The 12,500-nt window shown below is 43.9% G+C and overlaps 1 protein-coding gene across 1 annotated transcript; it reads right to left on the minus strand.

Moving 5' to 3' along the window:
• Positions 1–1,571: 1,571 nt before the first annotated feature.
• Positions 1,572–11,653, minus strand: LOC311329493 (MICOS complex subunit mic25a-like; the record flags this gene model as incomplete). The annotated part of the gene is made up of 4 exons (XM_084463333.1): positions 11,496–11,653; positions 4,115–4,208; positions 2,630–2,720; positions 1,572–1,731 (listed from the first exon to the last, which is right to left on the minus strand). Exons 1-4 carry the CDS (start codon positions 11,577–11,579, stop codon positions 1,572–1,574), a joined length of 429 nt encoding a protein of 142 aa, XP_084319459.1. The 5' UTR covers positions 11,580–11,653.
• Positions 11,654–12,500: the final 847 nt, after the last annotated feature.

Here is a 12,500-nt window from a genome sequence, read left to right on the forward strand (position 1 = left end):
ACAGTGAGAGTGTAGTATTAGTGTAGTCCTACCAGACAGACAGTGAGAGTGTAGTATTAGTGTAGTCCTACCAGACAGACAGTGAGAGTGTAGTATTAGTGTAGTCCTACCAGACAGACAGTGAGAGTGTAGTATTAGTGTAGTCCTACCAGACAGACAGTGAGAGTGTAGTATTAGTGTAGTCCTACCAGTATACAGACAGACAGTGAGAGTGCAGTATTAGTGTAGTCCTACCAGACAGACAGTGAGAGTGTAGTATTAGTGTAGTCCTACCAGACAGACAGTGAGAGTGTAGTATTAGTGTAGTCCTACCAGACAGACAGTGAGAGTGTAGTATTAGTGTAGTCCTACCAGACAGACAGTGAGAGTGTAGTATTAGTGTAGTCCTACCAGACAGACATTGATAGTGTAGTATTAGTGTAGTCCTACCAGACAGACAGTGAGAGTGTAGTATTAGTGTAGTCCTACCAGTATACAGACAGACAGTGAGAGTGCAGTATTAGTGTAGTCCTACCAGACAGACAGTGAGAGTGTAGTATTAGTGTAGTCCTACTGTACCAGACAGACAGTGAGAGTGTAGTATTAGTGTAGTCCTACCAGACAGACAGTGAGAGTGTAGTATTAGTGTAGTCCTACCAGTATACAGACAGACAGTGAGAGTGCAGTATTAGTGTAGTCCTACCAGACAGACAGTGAGAGTGTAGTATTAGTGTAGTCCTACCAGACAGACAGTGAGAGTGTAGTATTAGTGTAGTCCTACCAGACAGACAGTGAGAGTGTAGTATTAGTGTAGTCCTACCAGACAGACAGTGAGAGTGTAGTATTAGTGTAGTCCTACCAGACAGACAGTGAGAGTGTAGTATTAGTGTAGTCCTACCAGACAGACAGTGATAGTGTAGTATTAGTGTAGTCCTACCAGACAGACAGTGAGAGTGTAGTATTAGTGTAGTCCTACCAGTATACAGACAGACAGTGAGAGTGCAGTATTAGTGTAGTCCTACCAGACAGACAGTGAGAGTGTAGTATTAGTGTAGTCCTACCAGACAGACAGTGAGAGTGTAGTATTAGTGTAGTCCTACCAGACAGACAGTGAGAGTGTAGTATTAGTGTAGTCCTACCAGACAGACAGTGAGAGTGTAGTATTAGTGTAGTCCTACCAGACAGACAGTGAGAGTGTAGTATTAGTGTAGTCCTACCAGACAGACAGTGAGAGTGTAGTATTAGTGTAGTCCTACCAGACAGACAGTGAGAGTGTAGTATTAGTGTAGTCCTACCAGACAGACAGTGAGAGTGTAGTATTAGTGTAGTCCTACCAGACAGACAGTGAGAGTGTAGTATTAGTGTAGTCCTACCAGACAGACAGTGAGAGTGTAGTATTAGTGTAGTCCTACCAGACAGACAGTGAGAGTGTAGTATTAGTGTAGTCCTACCAGACAGACAGTGAGAGTGCAGTATTAGTGTAGTCCTACCAGACAGACAGTGAGAGTGTAGTATTAGTGTAGTCCTACCAGACAGACAGTGAGAGTGTAGTATTAGTGTAGTCCTACCAGACAGACAGTGAGAGTGTAGTATTAGTGTAGTCCTACCAGTATGTCAGCCCTGTCGCTCTGCTGTCGTGTGGTGAGTCTCTCTCGGTGCAGAGCTCTGCTCATCTCCATCCTGACCGCCTCTCTCTCCCTCCTCGCCACCTTGCCCAGCTCCTCCTGGACCAGAGACTGCTGCCACTCGGACCTGCAGGACACACACACACACACACACACGGGAACGCATACACACACACACCCACGCACACACACACACACAGGAACGCATACACACACACACCCACGGGAACGCATACACACACAGGAACGCATACACACACACACCCACGGGAACGCATACACACACACACCCACGGGAACGCATACACACACAGGAACGCATACACACACACACCCACGGGAACGCATACACACACAGGAACGCATACACACACACACCCACGGGAACGCATACACACACAGGAACGCATACACACACACACACACACACACAAACACACCCACGCACACACACACACACACACGGGAACGCATACACACACACACACACACACACACACACACACACACACGGGAACGCATACACACACACACCCACGCACACACACGAACGCATACACACGCACAGACACGCATGCACACACACGCACAAGGGCATGCACACACACACACACGGATTATAGCTTTTCATACTTGCTCTCTTGAAATTACAGCACCTATCAGAATCAGATCTATTGGCCAAGTATATTAAAGGGGTAGTTCAGAATTTTTCGGATCAAGAGACGGCATGGAATCAGCTGAAAATGTTCTCCATCAGTCAACAACATAACAGGTAAGTCGTAAAATAAGGCTCTATGTCCAAAATTCTGAACTACCCCTTTAACCCATTCAGAACTTCTGAACCCTTTAACACAGGGAATTTAAGCAATTCAAGCAATACAGACGATATACAGACGACAAATGTATATTATTCACAGACAATACATGATATTCACAATATACAAAAACACCTTCAGCCTATCAAGCGGCATTTCACCTCTCATTCGCCCAATCAGAAGCCAGAAGCCAGCCAATGACAGACTCACCGCTTCTTCAGGTCCTCTGTGGAGCTGGCGGGGGGGGTCTGGGGGCTGGGTGGCGGTGGGGGTGTCTGGGGCTGGGGGGGGGGAGGGGGGCCTTCCAGGGGGTCAACAGAGAGGGGGAGGGGGGTTGGTACCAGCACAGCAATGACAGGCAGCATCATTAAACCAGCTATTAGCAGACTGTCCAATAGGAGTTAGAATTAGGGCTGCACGATTATGACAGAAGATAATAATTGCGATTATTTGCTTCAAAATGCTAATTGCGATTAATAATTGCGATTAATATATAATATTAATATATAATAACCAAAATGCTCGCAAATCACGGACATTGATCCCTTTCTTGCTAATAACTCACTGACCTAGTTTTCGCTAATTTCTTCACTACTCACGGCTGCGGGCACTGAAATTGCTGCGCACAGCGCACTGAGCGAGAACGCATGTCAGACAGCATAAGCGCCTGTGATTCGTCCGTGTAGTCCTAGCACACTCAATTCAAAGCTAAATTATTAATCACATTAATTGCGGCCTTTTGCGATTAGTTAATCGCGGAGGTCATAATCGCGATTTCGATTAATTCACGATTAATTGTGCAGCCCTAGTTAGAATAGATATCAGGCTGATGTTTTGACAGAGGACCACATCTCAACTCCTCCTGTCTCCATCACCAACAGGATAGCCACTCCGGATTCACCTGAATCCTGTCTGCTAACAATGGACTCTTTAGCCAAATTACTACAACTACTGTAGATGCCTAGTCTTTGTGGGATAGGCAGTGTTGTGTTGTTATGTTGTGTTGGGATACTACCTGTAGCTTAGCGTTTAGTGACAGACAGACAGACAGACAGACAGAGAGGAATGCAGAGTGACAGAGCGAGAGAGAGAGGTATACAGAGTGACAGAGAGAGAGAGGTATACAGAGTGACAGAGAGAGAGAGAGAGAGAGAGAGAGGTATACAGAGTGACAGAGAGAGAGAGAGAGAGGTATACAGAGTGAAAGAGAGAGAGGTATACAGAGTGAAAGAGAGAGAGAGAGAGAGAGAGAGAGGTATACAGAGTGAAAGAGAGAGAGAGAGAGAGAGAGAGAGGTATGCAGAGTGAAAGAGAGAGAGAGAGGTATACAGAGTGAAAGAGAGAGAGAGAGAGAGAGGTATACAGAGTGAAAGAGAGAGAGAGGTATACAGAGTGAAAGAGAGAGAGAGAGAGAGAGAGAGGTATACAGAGTGACAGAGAGAGAGAGAGAGAGAGGTATACAGAGTGACATAGTGAAAGAGAGAGAGAGGTATACGGAGTGACATAGTGAAAGAGAGAGAGAGGTATACGGAGTGAAAGAGAGAGAGAGAGGTATACAGAGTGACAGAGAGAGAGAGAGGTATACAGTGACAGAGAGAGAGAGAGAGGTATACAGAGTGACAGAGAGAGAGAGAGAGAGAGGTATACAGAGTGACAGAGAGAGAGAGACGGATGTGAGCAGGAGTGTGTCCATACCCGGGTCTTTCTGGGGGCTGGGGGGGGCCTGTGTTTTAGGCTCGGGAGCTTGGTTGGCCACGCCCCTCATCCTCTGGAGGACGTCCTCTGACAGCTGAACATGGGAAATGGGGGAAGTGGGGGGGGGGAGTGGGGGGGGGATAAAGAGAGCTTACTCTCCATCGTAGTAGCCATGCCTTCTCAAGGAATTTACTCAATACAAAGACGTCTTCATTGAACAGCCAGCTTAGCCGATTACATTCAGAAAGCCAAAACAAATCAGGATTCTTAGCTTGTACTTTTTCAGAATAAAACGCTTCTTAGACTGCCATACAGTGGACAATGAAATACAAAATAAAACTCATCCTCCACAACTCCCAGATCACATAAAACACACAAGCGCTGTTCGTCAAGAATGGCTTTATATGAACACAAATCAACTTCCAGAGATAAGACCTTTATATCTACACACATCATCTGAGAGATAAGACCTTTATATCTACCTACCTCATCTACCAGAGATAAGACCTTTATATCTACCCACCTCATCTGAGAGATAAGACCTTTATATCTACCCACCTCATCTGAGATAAGACCTTTATATCTACCCACCTCATCTGAGATAAGACCTTTATATCTACCCACCTCATCTGAGAGATAAGACCTTTATATCTACCCACCTCATCTGAGAGATAAGACCTTTATATCTACCCACCTCATCTACCAGAGATAAGACCTTTATATCTACACACCTCATCTACCAGAGATAAGACCTTTATATCTACACACCTCATCTACCAGAGATAAGACCTTTATATCTACCCACCTCATCTGAGAGATAAGACCTTTATATCTACACACCTCATCTACCAGAGATAAGACCTTTATATCTACCCACCTCATCTGAGATAAGACCTTTATATCTACTCACCTCATCTACCAGAGATAAGACCTTTATATCTACACACCTCATCTGAGAGATAAGACCTTTATATCTACCCACCTCATCTGAGAGATAAGACCTTTATATCTACCCACCTCATCTGAGAGATAAGACCTTTATATCTACACACCTCATCTGAGAGATAAGACCTTTATATCTACCCACCTCATCTACCAGAGATAAGACCTTTATATCTACCCACCTCATCTGAGAGATAAGACCTTTATATCTACCCACCTCATCTGAGAGATAAGACCTTTATATCTACCCACCTCATCTACCAGAGATAAGACCTTTATATCTACCCACCTCATCTACCAGAGATAAGACCTTTATATCTACACACCTCATCTGAGAGATAAGACATTTATATCTACCCACCTCATCTGAGAGATAAGACCTTTATATCTACACACCTCATCTACCAGAGATAAGACCTTTATATCTACACACCTCATCTGAGAGATAAGACCTTTATATCTACCCACCTCATCTACCAGAGATAAGACCTTTATATCTACACACCTCATCTACCAGAGATAATACCTTTATATCTACACACCTCATCTGAGAGATAAGACCTTTATATCTACACACCTCATCTGAGAGATAAGACCTTTATATCTACCCACCTCATCTACCAGAGATAAGACCTTTATATCTACACACCTCATCTGAGAGATAAGACCTTTATATCTACCCACCTCATCTGAGAGATAAGACCTTTATATCTACCCACCTCATCTGAGAGATAAGACCTTTATATCTACCCACCTCATCTACCAGAGATAAGACCTTTATATCTACACACCTCATCTACCAGAGATAAGACCTTTATATCTACCCACCTCATCTACCAGATATAAGACCTTTATATCTACACACCTCATCTGAGAGATAAGACCTTTATATCTACCCACCTCATCTGAGAGATAAGACCTTTATATCTACCCACCTCATCTACCAGAGATAAGACCTTTATATCCACCCACCTCATCTGAGAGATAAGACCTTTATATCTACCCACCTCATCTGAGAGATAAGACCTTTATATCTACACACCTCATCTGAGAGATAAGACCTTTATATCTACCCACCTCATCTGAGAGATAAGACCTTTATATCTACCCACCTCATCTGAGAGATAAGACCTTTATATCTACCCACCTCATCTGAGAGATAAGACCTTTATATCTACCCACCTCATCTGAGAGATAAGACCTTTATATCTACACACCTCATCTGAGAGATAAGACCTTTATATCTACCCACCTCATCTACCAGAGATAAGACCTTTATATCTACCCACCTCATCTACCAGAGATAAGACCTTTATATCTACCCACCTCATCTACCAGAGATAAGACCTTTATATATACACACCTCATCTACCAGAGATAAGACCTTTATATCTACACACCTCATCTACCAGAGATAAGACCTTTATATCTACACACCTCATCTACCAGAGATAAGACCTTTATATCTACACACCTCATCTGAGAGATAAGACCTTTATATCTACCCACCTCATCTGAGAGATAAGACCTTTATATCTACACACCTCATCTGAGAGATAAGACCTTTATATCTACACACCTCATCTGAGAGATAAGACCTTTATATCTGCCCACCTCATCTGAGAGATAAGACCTTTATATCTACCCTCCTCATCTGAGAGATAAGACCTTTATATCTACCCACCTCATCTACCAGAGATAAGACCTTTATATCTACCCACCTCATCTGAGAGATAAGACCTTTATATCTACCCACCTCATCTACCAGAGATAAGACCTTTATATCTACACACCTCATCTGAGAGATAAGACCTTTATATCTACCCACCTCATCTGAGAGATAAGACCTTTATATCTACCCACCTCATCTACCAGAGATAAGACCTTTATATCTACACACCTCATCTACCAGAGATAAGACCTGTATATCTACACACCTCATCTGAGAGATAAGACCTTTATATCTACACACCTCATCTGAGAGATAAGACCTTTATATCTACCCACCTCATCTACCAGAGATAAGACCTTTATATCTACCCACCTCATCTGAGAGATAAGACCTTTATATCTACACACCTCATCTGAGAGATAAGACCTTTATATCTACACACCTCATCTGAGAGATAAGACCTTTATATCTACACACCTCATCTGAGAGATAAGACCTTTATATCTACCCACCTCATCTACCAGAGATAAGACCTTTATATCTACACACCTCATCTGAGAGATAAGACCTTTATATCTACACACCTCATCTGAGAGATAAGACCTTTATATCTACACACCTCATCTGAGAGATAAGACCTTTATATCTACACACCTCATCTGAGAGATAAGACCTTTATATCTACCCACCTCATCTGAGAGATAAGACCTTTATATCTACCCACCTCATCTGAGAGATAAGACCTTTATATCTACCCACCTCATCTACCAGAGATAAGACCTTTATATCTACCCACCTCATCTGAGAGATAAGACCTTTATATCTACACACCTCAACTACCAGAGATAAGACCTTTATATCTACACACCTCATCTACCAGAGATAAGACCTTTATATCTACACACCTCATCTGAGATAAGACCTTTATATCTACCCACCTCATCTACCAGAGATAAGACCTTTATATCTACACACCTCATCTACCAGAGATAAGACCTTTATATCTACACACCTCATCTACCAGAGATAAGACCTTTATATCTACACACCTCATCTGAGAGATAAGACCTTTATATCTACCCACCTCATCTACCAGAGATAAGACCTTTATATCTACCCACCTCATCTGAGAGATAAGACCTTTATATCTACCCACCTCATCTACCAGAGATAAGACCTTTATATCTACACACCTCATCTGAGAGATAAGACCTTTATATCTACACACCTCATCTACCAGAGATAAGACCTTTATATCTACCCACCTCATCTGAGAGATAAGACCTTTATATCTACCCACCTCATCTGAGAGATAAGACCTTTATATCTACCCACCTCATCTGAGAGATAAGACCTTTATATCTACACACCTCATCTGAGAGATAAGACCTTTATATCTACACACCTCATCTGAGAGATAAGACCTTTATATCTACACACCTCATCTGAGATAAGACCTTTATATCTACCCACCTCATCTACCAGAGATAAGACCTTTATATCTACACACCTCATCTACCAGAGATAAGACCTTTATATCTACACACCTCATCTACCAGAGATAAGACCTTTATATCTACACACCTCATCTGAGATATAAGACCTTTATATCTACCCACCTCATCTACCAGAGATAAGACCTTTATATCTACCCACCTCATCTACCAGAGATAAGACCTTTATATCTACACACCTCATCTGAGAGATAAGACCTTTATATCTACCCACCTCATCTACCAGAGATAAGACCTTTATATCTACCCACCTCATCTGAGAGATAAGACCTTTATATCTACACACCTCATCTACCAGAGATAAGACCTTTATATCTACACACCTCATCTACCAGAGATAAGACCTTTATATCCACCCACCTCATCTACCAGAGATAAGACCTTTATATCTACACACCTCATCTACCAGAGATAAGACCTTTATATCTACCCACCTCATCTGAGAGATAAGACCTTTATATCTACACACCTCATCTACCAGAGATAAGACCTTTATATCTACCCACCTCATCTACCAGAGATAAGACCTTTATATCTACACACCTCATCTGAGAGATAAGACCTTTATATCTACCCACCTCATCTGAGAGATAAGACCTTTATATCCACCCACCTCATCTGAGAGATAAGACCTTTATATCTACACACATCAACTGCCAGAGATAATACCTTTATATCTACCCACCTCATCTGAGAGATAAGACCTTTATATCTACACACCTCAACTACCAGAGATAAGACCTTTATATCTACACACATCAACTGCCAGAGGTAAGACACTTGCTCTTAGTCCAGAGAGACACCTGCTCTAGTCCAGAGAGACACCTGCTCTTAGTCCAGAGAGACACTTGCTCTTAGTCCAGAGAGACACCTGCTCTTAGTCCAGAGAGACACCTGCTCTAGTCCAGAGAGACACCTGCTCTTAGTCCAGAGAGACACTTGCTCTTAGTCCAGAGAGACACCTGCTCTTAGTCTAGAGAGACACCTGCTCTTAGTCCAGAGGGACACCTGCTCTTAGTCCAGAGAGACACCTGCTCTTAGTCCAGAGAGAGACACCTGCTCTAGTCCAGAGAGAGACACCTGCTCTTAGTCCAGAGAGACACCTGCTCTTAGTCCAGAGAGACACCTGCTCTTAGTCCAGAGAGACACCTGCTCTTAGTCCAGAGAGACACCTGCTCTTAGTCCAGAGAGACACCTGCTCTTAGTCCAGAGAGACACCTGCTCTTAGTCCAGAGAGACACCTGCTCTTAGTCCAGAGAGACACCTGCTCTTAGTCCAGAGAGACACCTGCTCTTAGTCCAGAGGTGAGACACCTGCTCTTAGTCCAGAGGTGAGACACCTGCTCTTAGTCCAGAGAGACACCTGCTCTTAGTCCAGAGAGACACCTGCTCTTAGTCCAGAGGTAAGACACCTGCTCTTAGTCCAGAGAGACACCTGCTCTAGTCCAGAGAGACACCTGCTCTTAGTCCAGAGAGACACCTGCTCTTAGTCCAGAGAGACACCTGCTTAGTCCAGAGAGACACCTGCTCTTAGTCCAGAGAGACACCTGCTTAGTCCAGAGAGACACCTGCTCTTAGTCCAGAGAGACACCTGCTTAGTCCAGAGAGACACCTGCTCTTAGTCCAGAGAGACACCTGCTCTTAGTCCAGAGAGACACCTGCTCTTAGTCCAGAGAGACACCTGCTCTTAGTCCAGAGAGACACCTGCTTAGTCCAGAGAGACACCTGCTCTTAGTCCAGAGAGACACCTGCTCTTAGTCCAGAGGGGAGACACCTGCTCTTAGTCCAGAGAGACACCTGCTCTTAGTCCAGAGGGAAGACACCTGCTCTTAGTCCAGAGAGACACCTGCTCTTAGTCCAGAGGGAAGACACCTGCTCTTAGTCCAGAGAGACACCTGCTCTTAGTCCAGAGGGAAGACACCTGCTCTTAGTCCAGAGAGACACCTGCTCTTAGTTGGGCACAAATGGACCTTTGTCCTCTTTAAATTAGATACATATGGTTCAGTGACATAGTCCTCAATAAGGTCTCTTTCTATACGGCACAATGATTGCCATTAATTTGTGAGAGACTTATCGGTCTAAGAGAACAGTCTTTGACAGCTACAGTAACTATGCCATTACATCACCTAGACAAGCATCCATGCCCCCTGGCAGACAGCAGGCGCAGGTGTTTATAACTAGTTATCTAGCCTTAATAGTTACACCAAGCGTGCCCAGACCATATTATCGCCTGGCATCGCGGTCAAGATTGGCAGCTGTTTAGCAAGTTAGCCCACAGATGATTATGATTCTGGGGGCATGCTGGAATGAATAGACGTGATTCAAGTTGGACCTGTTAATGATCGTGTGAGGATGGTCACGTCCCACGCAGGCACACTGTTAACCCCAGCAAACACGCAACGTCAGGGAGACGTTCAGATCATGTCTTAATAACGTCCGTCGGTCCTGAACCCCGTGTGTTCGTCTGCTGGACCCCTCAATATTCACACGTCTGGCTTGGACCCCTCTAAGACGTCTGTGGACGTGCAGAACGGGTCCAATATCTGAACGTTAAAAAAAAACATTCATTCTGGCTCCTAATTGGATGTCTTTGGACGTCCGAAAAAGACAAAAAAGACATCTAAAAGACGTCTTTTAGGCGTGTCTTTGCTCAGTGGGACCTTGGGGTGAGAGAAGTCAAGCCTGTCTGGGTTGCCTGCTGACACAAGCTGGCCAGGGCCATGTATGTGACTCAGACACGCTTCTTATGAAGCCAGCTAGCTAGGACTGTCTAAGATAGCTAGCTAGGACCGTCTATAGCTTGTTATATACTGTATTAAGACCAAACACAAGATTAACTAGGCGTTGGCGATGACAGCTTGTTCTCACCACCTCAGACCTGGACTGGATTTTAGGACTCAAATGTCATGACCACGCCGGCCATGTTCTCCGGCTCGCCCGGTTCATTCAGGGTGACCCCGCCCGGCTGAGGTGCCCGGCGGCACACACAGACACATGTATTCAGGTCTGTGGTCCCTGGCAGCATCATCCCGCATCCCCATCATCTGTTCTGCGGTCTCAGATCAGCCTTAATAACATGACTGAAATAAACTGTTAATCAAAGCGAAATATAGACGTACGTTAGCCTATGTCTTAGAATATAAGTAACGTTACACTGTGGTACTATAGTACATCACGACCCACTAGCTTAGCATGGGCTACCGTTGGGGCCAATGGGCTGGGCTAGCTGGCTAACTAACGGTCATGTCTGCTACCTTCACTCCACGCAGAATCCGGACTCTCTCCTCTTCATCAACACCGAAAGACACTTTCCTGGTCGAACTCTCACCGGAACCCATCTCTAAAAACCGGTTATGGTGTTTAAAAGAGCTGTTTTGTGAATAAAACCGGTAATACCGTTAACCGGCCTGGCTCGAGCTCTGATGACAGCTATTTGTGACAGTTGGGATCTCGACAGGACTCGAGGGCGGGAGGGGCCAGTATACTCGAACACCATTGGTGGATAGAATGATGAGATCCAATTGGAATGGGTGATGTAGTGGAGGTGGCGGAGTGGACCGTGGGAGTTGTAGTTTTATTACAGTGCAATACATTTATAGGATTTTACAATTCTTTGATTGAAGTTTTATAATCAACTATATAATGGTACACTTAGCCTAAATAACTACTGACATTTTTCTTAACAGGATATTGGTCTTGATGGCATGTTTTATAACTGGATATTGGTAATACAAAACCTAATTTCTACTCTCTTAAACAGTAGATCATGGAAAATACATAAAACATAAAAATATAAAAATGATCCAGAGAAGCATCTGGTCCAGAGCCAGTGATGGTGGAGCACCTGTCTTTAGTTACAGGTTTCCAGGCTGCAGAGCCGTTTGCAGGCACCACTAGAGGGCGGTGGGAGCCAGGTTTTATAGTTTAGACCAAGCTGTCAAGTTTCATCTATAGATATATTGGAACAAAGCATCACACACACACACATACACACTCTCTCTCTCTCTCTCTCACACACACACACACACACACACACACACACACTCTCTCTCTCTCTCACACACACACTCTCTCTCTCTCACACACACACTCTCTCTTTCTCTCTCTCTCTCACACACAATGGACATTATTTTACAACCTTGACTACCACATGGGGTTGCAGGTAGTTTATTTTGTTGTGACTCATACATGGAAACATTGCTAGAAATATTCTTGTCTGCCTACAGCAACTTAATGTGTTTTTTTTTATATTTAATTGT

Source organism: Borostomias antarcticus, assembly GCF_949987555.1.
Source record: "Borostomias antarcticus genome assembly, contig: scaffold_274, whole genome shotgun sequence".
Taxonomy (NCBI): domain Eukaryota; kingdom Metazoa; phylum Chordata; class Actinopteri; order Stomiiformes; family Stomiidae; genus Borostomias; species Borostomias antarcticus.